At 41.3% G+C, this 15,804-nt stretch overlaps 1 protein-coding gene across 2 annotated transcripts in view; it reads right to left on the bottom strand.

Annotated features, from left to right (window-relative positions):
* WDR3 (WD repeat domain 3) overlaps window positions 1–15,804 on the bottom strand; it is a 31,496-nt gene that overhangs the window by 14,109 nt on the left and 1,583 nt on the right. For both annotated transcript variants that reach the window (XM_030323819.1, XM_032594370.1), the window contains exons 2-12: window positions 14,495–14,696; window positions 13,341–13,550; window positions 10,460–10,578; window positions 8,294–8,372; window positions 7,061–7,156; window positions 6,014–6,127; window positions 5,706–5,807; window positions 5,164–5,261; window positions 4,192–4,299; window positions 3,442–3,672; window positions 1,016–1,109 (exon numbers count right to left, since the gene is read on the bottom strand). In XM_030323819.1, the coding sequence (XP_030179679.1) occupies window positions 1,016–1,109; window positions 3,442–3,672; window positions 4,192–4,299; window positions 5,164–5,261; window positions 5,706–5,807; window positions 6,014–6,127; window positions 7,061–7,156; window positions 8,294–8,372; window positions 10,460–10,578; window positions 13,341–13,550; window positions 14,495–14,665 (1,422 nt within the window). In that variant the 5' untranslated portion in view covers window positions 14,666–14,696. The remainder of the gene's footprint in view (window positions 1–1,015; window positions 1,110–3,441; window positions 3,673–4,191; window positions 4,300–5,163; window positions 5,262–5,705; window positions 5,808–6,013; window positions 6,128–7,060; window positions 7,157–8,293; window positions 8,373–10,459; window positions 10,579–13,340; window positions 13,551–14,494; window positions 14,697–15,804) is intronic.

Raw genomic sequence — 15,804 nt, 5'->3', positions numbered from 1 at the left:
GAATGAATGAAAGATGAGAGAAACTTTTAATTGGAATTTAATGTCCATTCCAACACTGACCCTAAAATCTCTCTAGCTTATTTTACACTTTTAGCTGGGCAAAAAATACCCATTGTGATACACAGGATTTCTAATAAAGTGATCACGTGCACACAGCCCTGGTTTAGGGGGATGACGATGACAAATAACTTGCAAAGCACGTTTTAAAGTATTCCATGACCTTATTCTCCCTGTGCCTCTACTACCAGCTCTTAGTCATTAGTTATTTGCTGTGAGTCAGTTTCTGTGCTAAGTGCTTTACCTACTGTGACGTAGGTTATTCACCCCATTTTACATGAGAAAACCAAGACTTACAGGAGTAAGTAATGTCCAAAGTTCTCACAGCTAGCAGGTGGAAAATCTAGCACTCAGACGTAGTCCCATCTAGTGCAAAAGCCACTGTCAAAAAACAAGTGTCACCATCCTATTATACAGATAAGGAAACACACTAAGAGAAGTTTGGTGACTTTGCTCCAAATTACCTGTTCTAAAAAGGGGGAGAATCTGAACCCAAATCTGTGTCTGCTCATTCCTGCATGTCTATCTTCCAATCTGATTAGCAACTGGGAATGAGGACTAGTCAGTCTGTCTCCATTGAATGCTTCCATCTACCAAGCATGACACTAAGTACTTTGTATATTTTATCATTAGTCTTCTTAAAACAACTACGTAGGTGCTCATAAAAAGATGCGTGAAAGGCCGATCACCAAAACACGGACAGTGATCTCAAGGTCGCGATTGTAATTTTATTACTCATAACGTAAGGTTTGATTTTTTTTATAAAATAAAGAACCTACAACTAAAAAGAAAACCCCTCAAAAAAAAAAAAAGGGGAACCAACTACCAACCTTCACATATCATCCAGCTCTAATACATTTCTAATACATTCCTGTTCTGTGCAAAAACAGGAGCCAGAATTCTCAAACAACTTTAAGAATATTGAGAAGAGCCTCCAGAGTGCGAGAAGTCTGTTTACCTTTGTTCCTACGACCACCTGCCTGTCACCAGGTACGAAGAACGAGCAAAGCGCGTATTCACAGGTCATGGTGCGAATGCACTGTAGCGTGGCCCTGTGGGAAAGAAGGAATAAAGAACTCACACATTAAGAAACCTGCCTCCCCATCTTAGAGGTCAATGCGTACGTTCAATACACACCTAGCCACAGACTTTGGCTCAAACCTAATTATAGTCAAGAGAAAAAAATTACATGGCACCTAACTTTATTTTTTGTGTAGGGGCCTCCTAATCCTAAAGAACAGAGATTATGTAACAGCAGGGCATGTGCTGGGCTCAACGGAGCCCGATGTGCCACCATAAAGACGTGAGCCCAGAGGATTATAGGCTGAATTAGCATATTAATATCACTGCAAGTAAAGTTCATTTTATTGGACCATAAGCATTCATCCATTCAACAGATAAACATCAAATGCCCACTTCAATCAACAACTTACTGAATGCCAAATGCTATTCTAGGTGCTGGCAATATAACAGTGTGTTGAACAGAAAAGAGGTCCTGAACCTCATAAACCCGAACATTCTTTAGGAACGAGGCAGCCACATGCTGGCCTATCCAGTGCTGGCAGGTGTCCCGGAGAAACCATGCTGGTCAGAAGGGAGGAGGAGGGCGTCCTGGTCGAGGGCAGGACTGTCATTTGGTGAGAAGACAGGGAGAAAGCCTGTATATAATGGGGAAGATGGTTCCAGGCACAAAGACCAGGAGCACAACCGCCACCACAGGGGCACGTTCTTGCTGCGTTTAGGGGATGACAACAGGCCAGCAAGCTCTAGGGCAGCAGAACGGGAGTGGAGTCAGAGGGGAGGTTTGTGAGCACTCTGGTGGCTGTGTGGAGAGACCGCAGAGGGTGAGGCACACGGCAGGGAGACCCGTCAGGAAGCTATCGCGACAACCCCGGGGAGGAAGGACAGCGGATGGGGCTGGTGGTGGCCACACAGGTGATAACATGTGGTCAGATGCTGGCCATGTCCCGACAGTAGAGCTGACAGGACCCGCTAGTGAATGGGGCCGGGGATGGGGGAATGGCCCTGAGCAGGTGGGTAGGCTGTCAGAGAAACAGGATCACAAGCATGGTTTGGGACATAAAACCTTGACATGCCCAATTAGACATCCATCTTACTTAAATGTAAGGGTCTGCTGTTCAGGGAGAGGCTAAAGCTAGAGAAACATTTATGCATGGTGAGTACAGAGAAAGCAGCGTAAAGTGACTGTAGACCGAGAAAAGGTCCAAAGACTCTGCCCTGGAAGTAGTCAGACACTTGGAGGTCAGAAAGGTAAGAAGGACCCGGCACAGACAGAGGGAACAGCCAGCAGAGGAAGAGGAAGTAATGAGAGTCCAAGGAAGTTATCAATTCAAGGAGAGAGTGTCACATGAAGCTCTTGGGTCACGGGATTCAGAAACATGAAGATCAGTGATGAGGTGACAAGAGCTGCTGTGGCGAGACAGTGGGGAAAGGCCTAATGGAGAATGGAGACAGAATGGAGAAAAGAAACCAGAGGATGGGCTGGCTCTGGAGAGACTGAGCAGGAAACGGGGCATTACTTTTGAGACGGGAGATATTAGAGCATATCTGTAGGCTGAGGGGAACGATCCGGTAGAGCAGGCACGTTACAGGTGGAGGAGGAGGACCAGTGCTCGAGGGAGCAGAGGAAGAACCTCAGGTACACGTCGTGGGGAATTCTGGTTAGAAGCGCCACCATGGTAACAGGAGGGAAGCCGGATTATGTGGGTGTAGATGCAGCCTAGTTGGCAGATATGCTGGGAGCATGTGAACGTTTTCTAGGATTCCGTTTTTTTAGTGAACTAGGAAGCAAGCTCACTAGCTTATAGGTGCTAGGGGTGTCTGGGGTTTGAGGAGACAAAAGGTATAGAATAGTCATCTAGGAAAGTCAGGAATGAGAAATTGCAGTCAAAATACTGGGCAGCCCTAACAGCCTATTAGAACTGAAGGAACAGGCAGCACGTTTGTGCATTTTCCTCGAGCCAAGTACAGCGACAAGCTTCACACATGGAATAAGCTTGCATTTTTTGGGCACCAATTTAAAAAGGCAACTTTTCCCACTCTAAACTCCATACGCCTACAGTTAAAATACGTTCTGAGGGAACTGTAGGTAGGGCCTAAAGAGACTAACAACCAACCATCAAGAGTACTCAAGTCTGGGGGGCCTGGATGGCTCAGTCAGTTGAGCGTCCGACTCTTGATCTTGGCTCAGGTCATGATCTCATGGTTCGTAAGATCAAGCCCCATGTCAGGCTCTGTGCTGCTCTGTCTCTCTCTCTCTCAAAATACATAACTAAACTTAAAAACAAAAAAGCATACTTAAACCTAATTCACGGGGAAAATCACACGACTGGATAAAGCTATGGAGAGCACCAGTTCACAAACCTATTCCATATCTTCACGGACTCTGCCGCCGCTGAAAGGATAGCAATGTTGTCTGAGCTGAAAGACAGAGTCCGCACATCGCTGCGATGACCCCCGAGGGTGATTCTGCTCGTCCTCACAGCCTGAGGAGCAGATGCAGATGGGCTCAGCGAATAGGACTCCACCAAGTTGTTCTGCAGCAGGAAGACCGCCTTCAACTCTCCTTGAGGCGAGTGAATCAAGTCAAAGGATCTGCATGAGAAAATAATTCATAAATGTTCTAGCTACCATCTTCGCTCACAAGGTGAATGTTTTCTAGTAGAACGGCTTCACCGTGTCCTCAACCTAAGACATTTGAGCAACTGTAAAGAATTTTACAAAAAGTGCTCTGAGAATTGGACAGTCATTGAGCATAGGCTGTTAAGTCAAAGAAACCTGGGCTCAGATACTGAATCCGACATATAACTTGCTTTTGTGTGTATAATTTTTTAAGTGACCTTAAATCCTTTTGGAACATAGGGCACATGTTTTTCTTTCTAAATAGCAGCAGGAAAGAAGACTAAACAAATAGAAAAGGTTATTCTAATAAAACAAATATGAGATGATGAATAATTGGCCCATGGTGAGGGCAGGTATCCCATGATCACTGTCTCCAAATATATAATTCCTCTAGGCTGCTTACAAATAGCATGAAAAAGCTAACACAACTTTGTAGCACAATATTTCTACAATGCTACTTTCAAGTACTTCAGATACTTTATTTTTACTCACTTGATTTTGGCAGAAGTTTTGATATTAGTCACCCGTTGGATTTCATCTTGCAGAGTCATTTCAACATTGACTTCAAGGTCTTCCTCCTCCCCTTTGGAAGAATTTAATCTAGAGAGGGGGGAAAAAGACTATCATGCTACTACTTTTCTAGAAGAATCTTTGCAATTACTTGAGTCAAGTTCTGTGTGATCCTGGGAGTCACTTAACCACAGGATTACCGTGAGAATTAGACAACATAGTGTATGCAGAAGTGCTTTGTAAACTACAGTGTCATAAATACAAAGTTTTATTCCATTTAACAGGTACCCTCAATAAATGGATTCTGAAGGCAACGGCCCATAAAATTTCCTGGGCCAAGTCTTTGTAATTCAAACTATCCCAATGATATGTTTCTAGTAAACTTTCTTTACTTCAGAACTTTTTACAAGATCCACTAACCTGTACCTATCAATCTAACAATGTCAGATAAACCAGAGGTCTCAAAAAATTTGCCAAGTCAGGTGTCTTTTCCTTTGAGCCTTGCTAAATTTCAACCATTGAGGAAACAGTTACTGTGGTTATTATAACAACCTATTCCAAGGTTATTTTGCCCCCAAATGTCATTGCTACAGTCTTTCTCCTCATGACCTCCACTGTTAGCATTATGCAACCCAGCTTCGTTCTGTATGGGCTGCTGTCACTGAAGACACCTGCCAGCCTGAGAACAAAATCATTTACAAGCTATTTTTACGAAATCTGTACAGCTTTTGTAGTTCTGTATGGCTCTGAGTTCAAGACTCAGGAATGTACTATGAAGTTGTACCGTGGAGCAGAAATTTAAAATTTGGACTATCAGTGCTACACAAAATCTTCTCTAGCTTTTAACAGTAATCGCTAGCAGGGTAATCACTTCCTTAAAGAAGTTTTTCTATCAGGGCTATGTGACCCACCCAAGATATTTTATTAGTAGTACATATTTTTAAAAAAACTAACTTTGCTTTCTTTCTAGCTTTTTTCATCTTCTTATCCATTTTCTTCTGAACTTCTGCTTTGGAAAGGATGCAGAACACTTCTAGCACAGAATCGGTTCCCTAGAAAGGTGAAAGTTGACGTGAGTCCAGGAAAGGCAATTTGTAATGTAGCTTTTTCTCACTAAGACCTAAACAAGAATGTTCCTTCAGGACTTACTGGTTGTATTAGCTGGGACAACTCCCTCTCTCTGGGATTGTTGGTTCGTGTGTAAAGTGGGAATACCGCTTCCTATCACAGCATTGCTCTCAAGACCAAAGAGGAAGCTAATGCCATTAAACTGCTTAGAAAGCACACACTAATGCTCGCTAACGATAAGGACCATCACAGTAACTATGACTGTGTTATGCTAATAGAAGCTAGGGATCCTAAGTCTACACAGCAGCACATACAGAACTGTTAACACAACTGGGGGAAACGCAGTCTCTGCACTGGATGTGAAACAAGCACGGTCTCTGAGAGGGAACAGCCCATCCCTATTGTTTTCTCTGACGACTGGTACTCACGTGGCAAGCTAGAATCCTGCCCGTCCTGTCTACGGCAAGGTTCACGACTCTGTCCCTGCCCTCCCGCATGATGGAACCAGCTTTTCTGCACGTAAGGATGCGCTACGGAAGAAGCAAAGGAGAAGGTGAAGGTTAAATGCAAGTTCTGTCAAACCTCTGAAAAGATACGATTCTAAGAAATGCGGGTGACAAAGGTATTTCCTGAAATGATGAGAACTGCAAATTTTTAAATTAAAAAATCTCCAATTCTCATTGTTCCCACGACTCAATTCAAATGAAGCTTAGAAACAAAAAGAAAAAAGAATTACGTCCTCAGGAGTTTCATCTGTCTCCAGGGTACCATCCCGAGGCTCAGGTGTATCCTGTATCCCAGGAGGAGACCCTCTGCTTTTCTTGGGCTCTGGTTCTTCTAGGTCATCCATCTGTTTTATAAAAATGGGAAAATAAAAGCTGAAATAATGTGTCCCAGCCCTAATGACTTAGAAACCTATCCTCATGGCCACCGGTAACTTCCATTTCAGGTTCTCTTTGATCAAACCTCTTCAATGGTAGGACGTTTATTCTAGAATATTTTAAAAACTGACTATAGCAAATGCAAACAAAAGTGTTCACTATCCTATCTCCAATAACTTTCTGAAATATACAGACTATAGCTAATAAGTTATTAACTTAATCTAAAATTAAAAAAAAAAAACGGTGACTGACTCTTCATTAACTTTAAAACCTTCTTAGGTGAAAGAACTACCACCATATTATGGAGGAAAGATTCAAGTCTGGAATCGAGAACGACAGAGGCAATAAAACCTACAGAGGTTATATGTTCTCCTTTAAAGAAGCAAAGATACAGCCTAGACTACTGCAGTAGAACCCACCAGAACAGCTACTGAACACAACACTCCACATCTAACTCCAGCTAAATCTGAGGTCCATAAACTTTTTTCCATACAAAATCTTTAGGGATCTGAGAAAGTAACAGATCTTCTCAGAATATATTTTTATAAACACATGGAAATTTTACACAGATTTTTGTCCGAGGGGAAAGGGCCACACATATTCTTAAGTCCACCCACAGACACCCAAAGGTCCAGGAATTTTGTGCTAAGAGTTCCACAAAGTAAAAGATTAGCATTACCAGAAGGTGTAACTTAAAATTATCTTTCCTCAAGCTCAAATGAATTAGGGCAATGGCACTAATAATGAAGAAAAAAAATATCTGTTTAGGAGTTGGAAGTTATCAGTGATAGAATTCCTTCTAGTACAATGAGAAGAACTCAATGATTACATCTGATTCTAAATTCGATGAGCCCATGACACTGCTAAAACACAGCACTGCCCATAATCAGAAAAGCAATTACCTCCTGTAGGTAGGCTATGTCCCACGCCCTCAGCTCACTGTCGGAAGACCCAGTGATGAGTCGCTTTTCTTCTGACACGAGAACCAACCCCCACACCTACAGGGTATAAAAAGATCAAACAGGATTTTTAAGACATTCCAGGATATATGATGTGGCATTCCAAAAGTCTAAGTATACTATCTGTAGCGAAATCCCTTTGGAATTTACAAAGCTAATATTAAGGTAATCTTTTCAAAATACTGAAAGAAATTCTCACCTTTGGAAAGAAAAAGTGGTCTGTGGTAGAACCGTTGTTCATGCAGTAACTAGAAGTTTCTCTGTAATTTCCTACCCTTAAATTTACATAATGGCTGTTCAGCACAAATCGATCTAACTAGAATCCACTCAAAGGACGATTTTAAGTCTGGTACTTCTTTGTTTCAGTAGTGCCTTGCAAATAAAAGGTACCCCCACTGATGTCTACTGTATAATTTTCAGCCTCAAACATCTAAGAACAATATTGTTGCGAGTCAACCAAGAATCTAATTTGCTTTTCATCATCATTAATTCCAGGTATGTTTTTGTTTTGTTTTTTTTTTTAAATTTTTTTTCAACGTTTTTATTTATTTTTGGGACAGACAGAGACAGAGCATGAACGGGGGAGGGGCAGAGAGAGAGGGAGACACAGAATCGGAAACAGGCTCCAGGCTCCGAGCCATCAGCCCAGAGCCTGACGCGGGGCTCGAACTCACGGACCGTGAGATCGTGACCTGGCTGAAGTCGGACGCTTAACCGACTGCGCCACCCAGGCGCCCCTCCAGGTATGTTTTTGAAAGCCTGGTAAGAACAAAACATGGAGGAGGATACAACGATCTAAAATACTCCCTGCTCTTCACTGAAAATATGTATGTTCAGGTGACTCTTAAAATGGCCACGTTTGCTGTTTATGTGTCACCGGACCAGGCACTGTACAGTGTCATTAAACTCCCCTACAATCATAAAGGTGGACACATTACTTCGAAGCAATGAAACTCCTATTCGTGGGTTAAAAACCTATCCAAGGCCAATCTTTACTAAATCCCGAAGCAGCTGTATCTGCTCCCACGGCCGGCACTTCCTCCACCGCACCAACCTCTCTGTCTCTCGGGACAGCATGCAAGGATTACTGGGAGCAGTAAAAACAAAGCAGGAGAGAACACCATCTTTTCTTTCTGCCTTGCCATTCTTTCCCTGGGCCCGTGACCCTACATGTACCTCGGTTCGGTGGCCAACCATCGTTTTAAAGCAGTGCTGGGTGTCAAGGTCCCACCATTTCACCAGGGTATCTTTCCCACTAAAAAAAGAAACGAGAAAAATTTTATGAGGAAAATCAGTAAACAGGACATCAAGGACTCATTTGTTGCCTTCAAAAAAATACAGCAACATGTCTAATGCTACTCCTCCTCTTTTTTTTTTTTAGTTTTTTTTAATGTTTATTTATTTTTGAGACAGAGACAGAGCATGAACAGGGGAGGGTCAGAGAGAGGGAGACACAGAATCCGAAGCAGGCTTCAGGCTCTGAGCTATTAGCACAGAGCCTGACATGGGGCATGAACCCACGGACCATGAGATCATGACCTGAGCCAAGGTTGGATGCTCAACCCACTGAGCCACCCAGGTGCCCCTACTCCTCCTTTTTTTGAGGAAAAAAATCTAACTCCATGTGGCTATTAGGTACAAAATACCACGTTGCACCTGCGAGCACAAAAATAACCTTGAATTCAGAGTGATGAGGCACATATCACCTGTGTGATGGACCTGTGGCCCACCATTTCGAGCATGGCAGCATTAACCTTTTCCTTCTGTCAGCTGTCTGACACAGAAATACCTCGGATCTCTTCTGCTCCCCCATCTCCCGCTTCCAGCTGGTCTCTATGCCGCCTCTGTGAGGCCTTTACTCCTTGGAATTCATTTCTGTACACAAGCCTGAATTTCAGTTCTACTGCCTGAATTATTTTCATAGCTTTTCATCTGATCTCTTTGTCCGTTCCCGTTCCTTCATTACATCCAATAAACTACTATCAGATAATCACAACTTTTTGAACTTACACTAGCTCCAGGTTCTCTATAGAATCAAAATCAAATTCTTCAGCACCATTTTCAAAACCTCTCGTTAATTGGCTTCTGAGTCTCCCTGCCAACGAGCTCTACTTCTCCTGCCTCAAACACCTCTTCCCTGCTTCTTCACTAATATAAATCCAAAATAATTCTCCTTCAAGACCAAACTGGAAAAAAACCAAAAGACAAAAAACCCAATTTATGAAGTCTTTCGTATAAAATCCCACCTCACTGTGTTATTTCCTTTTTTCTTTTTTAACAGTTGACCCCTGTACAATGAGGGGGCTAGGGGGTACCAGCTCCCTCACCCCAGTGGAGTCAAAAATCAACATACAACTTTGACTCCCCCAAAACACTACTTACATACAGCCTACTGTTGACCAATAACATAAACAGCTGCTTAACACTTACGTTGTATGTAATATGCATTCTCACAACAAGGCTAGAGAAAAGAAAATATTAAGAAATCATAAGAGAAAACACATTTACAGTACTCTATTTATTGGAAACAACACACGGATAAGTGGACCGGCCCAATTCAAATCTGTTGTTCAAGGGTCAACTGTTCACTGAGCTATAAAGGGTACAATTCTAGCGGAACCTTAGTCGTTCTCTCATAGAACTTGTGTTATCTAACAAGATACACCAATGTGCCATCCCACAGGAACTAACCCACCAATGGTATGCCATTCAGTGCTCCTTCACAACTGCTTCTGAGTCATTACTAAAGTTCTTCTAGTTACTGCTGGCAAACCTTAGGATCCCAAACTTCCCTGGGTGGCCATTCCTCAGGACCAATAATTATTATAGAAGGTTGAGCCATACGAAATGGCGGATATCATGTTTGACCTACACAAACGGAAATTTCAAATGGCTCAACCTAAGAGACGTTCAGAAGGGTTACGTATAGAGCACGTCTGTTCTCAAAAGGCAGGCAGGAATTCAAGCACTTGGTATTTACACCAGCCCACTGCTCCACATTCTGCTTTCCTGACTTTCTAGGGATCCAGAAAGCAGACAGCTCAGTCTATGAAAGGCATGTCAAGGTTTAAGGAACACAGAAAAGCTAATGCCAGGGGATAACAATAACAAATCAGAAAAGATACTTTAAAAATGCTAGAAACAACTCTGGATAGGTTCTATGATACCACTGGGGAAAAGAGGGAAGGACAGAGGAATGCAGAGGGCAAAGGAGGAAGCGAGCACATGAGCCTGAGGAGAGTGCAGAGAAATGAGGAAGGAATGAGGCACATTTCCTCTTTGAAACCCTCTCTGATGCATTCACATAGGAAAGAACTGGAAACGAAACTGTTATTTCTTTACCTAGTAACTAGTAGATTCTTTTCTCGTAGAAACAATGCTTGTGTCACGGCGTCCTTGTGCCCCTTCAGACGGTAGAGGCCACTTTCATTGATCACATCCCATACGATAGTATCTGTGTCCTAAAGGGATCAGATAATACAGAAGAATTTTCTTTACCACAGTGCCTTGAGAAACAATAGGATGTAGTATTTTTACTGCAAAGGTGATATAACAGAAAACTGTAGAAAATCTGGAAATGCATACAAAAAAGTACAGAGGGAATAAACACCAGTTAATTCCACCACCCAGATGTAACCACTGTTGCAGGTATGCTGTTTTATAATGTTCCACTCCAACATCCAGGTTATTTTTAGAAAACTGGGATCATGTTATTGGTAACATTTTATAACCCCCCCAACTTTTTTCACTTAAAATATTTCCATTTTTCCACATCCCTCCAGACTGTTCTCGTTTTCAATGATCATATAATAATCAATCCTAAGGATATACCATAACCCATTTAAAATTTTTTGTTTTAACTACTTAGGTAGTTCCCAAATTTCTATCATAAATATGTGGAAACGAACATTCTTGCACAGAAATCTTTGTATATACCTCAGATCAGAATACTAAAAAGGGAAATTCTTGGGTTAAAAGGTATTATTTTTCAAGTTTGCAATTCATCGCGACAAGGCGATCTCTTTAACTTGCACCAATCTGTAGGTCCACCAGGGATATGAATGACAAGGCCAGTTTTCCCATCCCTTTGGCTCTGGATATTATTAGCTTCTCAAAAACCACTGCCAACTTCAGAAGTTAAAAATGCTGTCTCAGTATTTATTGGATTTGCATTTCTGAATACTCACAAGAAATTCTGCACATGCTCTACAGTGATTGCTGGCCGTTTGTACCTCTCTTGAACTGCTAGGTCACGTCTTTCATCCTCCTTAGGGTCTTACCTTTGGCTCGTTTGTAAAGTTATTATGAGATGAACGCTATTAATCCTTCCTATACTGAAAATATTAAATACGTCCCCTTTTTCAATGTCTTTTAACTTTTTTTCCAGTTTCATTGAGAAATAACAATCATACATCACTGGATAAACTTGAGGTGCATGTACACCATGACAGCAACAGGTTCAGCTAACACCCATCTTCTCGTACAAATACAACAAAAAGCAAAGAAGATAAAAGGAAAAAAAATTTCTCCCTGTGAGAACTCAGGATTTACTCTCAATAAGTTTCCTATTTTTTTTAATGTACAAATGCTTTAAATCTAAATATTCAAATCTATTGATTTTTCCTTTGTAATTTCTTTCTTTACTGACATGCTTAAAGTCCCTTTCTACCTTAGTAGCAGATACTTACTTCTAGTGTATCTTCTAGTGTACTTAAAATATCACTCTTTACTATTTAAGTTTCTAATCTGTGACTCATTTTGCATATGGCATAAAGTAAAGCTTTAATTCAAAACTTCCCCCTACATACTGAGCCAATTGCCTATACTATTTTGTGAGTAATTCATCATTTTTATACACACCGGAAACATTATCTTTAAAATATACTAATTAGAAACATGAGAGTGGATTTGAGTCTGGGATTCCCATTTGGTTGCAATAATCTACCTATTTTTGAATTGATGCCAGATTAACACATTTTAAATTATGACTTCATAATGCATTTAGTATCTGAAACCTCCTAAAAAAATCTAACTCTGAAAAAAAACAAACAAACCTGAAGCCCTGTTTTATTATTCAACTTTCCCAAATTTCTGGTGTTTTTGATTCATTTGTTTTCCATTCATGCTTTAAATAATTTGGTCATGTTCTCAAAAAACAACAAAAACTTGTGAGCTATTTATTTAAATTGTTTTATCTATATAAGTGACATGGAAAAAAGTAGCATCTTTGTCTTCCCATTCAACATGGTTTGTATCTCTATTCAAGTCTTCTGTTACATTCTTCAGTATGGTTTCATAGTATTTTTCTGTTATTTAACCTACTGTTGTCAATGCAATCTTTTTTTCTTTAATTTTTTTTTTTTTTAACATTTATTCATTTTTGAAAGGCAGAGAGAGACAGAGCGCGATGGGGGAGGGGCAGAGAGAGAGGGAGACACAGAAACAGAAGCAGGCTCCTGGCTCCGAGCTGTCAGCACAGAGCCCGACGCGGGGCTTGAACTCACGGACCGCAAGATCACGACCTGAGCCGAAGTCGGCCGCTTAACTGACTGAGCCACCCAGGTGCCCCTGTCAATGCAATCTTTTATATTGCATTTTCTAAACTGAAGACTGTGGACTTTATTGGACTTAATGGCAAAGAATGACCACTGTGTCTCTCCTTGACTCATCTGTTTTTCCCCTAGTGTACTGTTTTAAGTAGCACTTCCACAATGATGTTATATAATAGTTATCTGGGGCACCCTCATCTTGCTCCTATATTTAACAGGCTTTTGGGACGCCTGGGTGTCTCAGTCGGTTAAGCATCCGACTTTGGCTCAGGTCATGATCTCATGGTTTATGAGTTCCAGCCCCGTGTCGGGCTCTGTGCTGACAGCTCAGAGCCTGGAGCCTACTTCGAATTCTGTGTGTCTCTCTCTCTCGCTGCCCCTCCCCCATTCACACTCTGTCCTGTCTCTCTCTCTCTCTCTCTCAAAAATAAACATTAAAAAGATTAAAAACAACACCAAAAACACCAACAGGCTTTTATCAGAGAACGTGATAGGAAATAAAATGAACCACCCAATTCATACTCATCCTTCTCTCTTTATTTCTACCATCTATACTGTTCTATACACCAAAAACCCACTGTTTCACCCATCAGTTTTTGTGAACAACCAGCTTCAACATAAGCCTTATAGTCCTTTACTAAGTCAAAATCTGGGCACCTGATTCAAAGTCTCACCTTGGACCCAGAAGCCAGTCTCCCTCCTAGCTGATCATACTTCAGGGAAGTGATGGCTGCCTTGTGTCCATTGAAGGTCACATTTCCTTCCCCACTCAGGAGACTGAAGATTCGGATAGACCCATCCTCATAACCAACAGCTAAGTGCAGCCCATCTGGGGAGGGACACAAGCAAGTGACTTCTTGTTTAAGTCCCTGAAGGATGAGGATCTGCAATTGTAAGAATCATAAACGATGTACAGGAGTTAAACACGTCATCAAAGGAAAAGTGTGGGAATAATCAGGGACAATAAAATTAGAACGTCAATAATTCCAGATCACTCTTATGAATGATAATAAAATTCTACAATTCATCTCAAGTTCTTTAATAGAGGAATTATTACTTGTGCTGGGCAATGAAACACTCAAGAAAGGGTAAAATTATATTCTCCGAAGCCCTACATTAGCATAATAATGTGCGAAAGTTTCCCAAGTGATAAATTACTAAATCCTTATCCTATGTTAACACCAAATGACTTTCCATATAGGGTTATTAAAACATCCTCACTTTAACTGAGCCCCATCTTAAAGAAGTCAATCTGTGTGCCACTAGAGTGCTGTATGGTTTATCCCCAAGAAACTCTGGGTGGCAACAAGCATCAAAGTATTAACCTCTTGGGAGTCACATAGTAAGTGGACAAGATCAAAACGCCTCAATTTGGTTTGGCAGAAGTGGTAGGTTTAGGGAACTCAGTCACAAAGTATCAAAACCTAGTTTAACAACCTTGGGCCTCATCTGTATACATGAGAAAAAGACTTGATCAACATAGCTGAGTAATATTCCTTTTAAATGGCTAATATTTTATAACTGGTTGCGAGGCCAAGTAGAAGAACTTGAAAAATAAAGAACTGGCAGAGAAAACCAAACATGTCAGGAATAATGACAACTACTTAACCTGGAAATACTACAAACAGATACCTAAGAGGTAAACTGCTGTTTGGTGTGGTTTTCAGAATTTAGTGCAGAAGAACACAATAGAACCTGTTACTTGCTACCTAGGCCCAAAGAAAGGCTTCTCTTCCAGGGGCACACACATACAAAAATCTCCCACTTCTGCCTCCCCATCCTCAAATACGTATAAATCAGTTATCAACCTCATTGATTTCTGGCTTACCTTCTCTCCTTTCCTTAAGTCCCAGATGAACACATGTTCGCAGGCTGGTACTGCCACATAGCGTCCTTTTTCACCACGAAGCGTCACAAAGACAATATTACCTTTTTGGCTGCCAATAAGGCCAAAGACTGCACTGGCAACATAGCGGAGATACTGCTTCGTGAGCCCCATGTCGTAATGTCTGGTTCCACAAGTGAGGCAGCTGTGCACGTAAACAAAGAAAACTCAGTTCCTTGGGTGTCTGGGTTCTGTGAGGCCAGCAAACACCAACTGTTTATCGTGTGGTTAAAGCATGTAACTTGTGGCTTCTTCGCTTTTATTTACTCTGAATAAATCATTCACATAATACCTGGACATCTTCATTTTTTTATGTGCTGTTGACTCACGTGTAAGCCCTCATTCCTCAAGTTTCAAATTGGTCATCTCGTCGTGCCCACCTCACAAATAACCGACATATGGCCTCAAGGCAGCTCAACAATTCACTTCTGTTCATTCAAACGCCATCAAAGTTTTTACACTGAGATGGACAGAGTCTGAATATATTTACAGTAAACAATTACTATAATCCTACTACCTGGAGAAGTGCTATTTTAGATACTAGATACTAGAGATATGATGTTGAGTAAAAGAAAATCCTTAACTTCATGGCACATTATCCTCTAGCATAGTGGTTCTCAAACTCAGGTACATATCCAAATCACGAGAGGTCTTATGAAAACAGATTGCTGAGAGCCACATTCACCTTACCTCCCAGGGCCGATTTCTGGTTTTGTTTTTAATTTTTTAATGTTTATTTATTTTTGAGAAACAAAGACACAGAGAGAGCAGGGGCCAGACAGAGGGAAACACAGAATCCAAAGCAGGCTCCAGGCTCTGAGCTGTCAGCAGAGAGCCCAACGTGGGGCTCAAACCCATGAACCGTGAGACCACGTCCCGAGCCAAAGTTGGATGCCCAACCAACTGAGCCACCCAGGTGCCCCTGAAACACTGGTTATTGACAAAAGATACAAGTAAAGAAGATAAGTCAAGCTTCTCTGGTCTTGATACAAAGTGAAAAGTGCCCCAAACATCTATGCATCTTAAAAAATACAACACCAAACAGAAACTACACCCTTTTTCTGGGAGCTGCGTTTTGTTGCTGGTTTCTACATTTGGTTTAACTCTACAGAAACTATTTCTGATTACACTCTCCTTCAGCCTACCTTAACAGAAAAATAATCAATGCCAGCTCTCTTTAATATTTTCTTTTAGTAATCACTTAGCGGCCTCATTTTTCCTCACCTAAGAACCAACAAAAGCCAGTTAAAAAT

This window comes from Lynx canadensis, chromosome C1 (genome assembly GCF_007474595.2).
Source record: "Lynx canadensis isolate LIC74 chromosome C1, mLynCan4.pri.v2, whole genome shotgun sequence".
Lineage (NCBI taxonomy): Eukaryota > Metazoa > Chordata > Mammalia > Carnivora > Felidae > Lynx > Lynx canadensis.
Note: the sequence above shows the minus strand (reverse complement) of the source record. Positions and strands in the feature narration are given on the sequence as shown.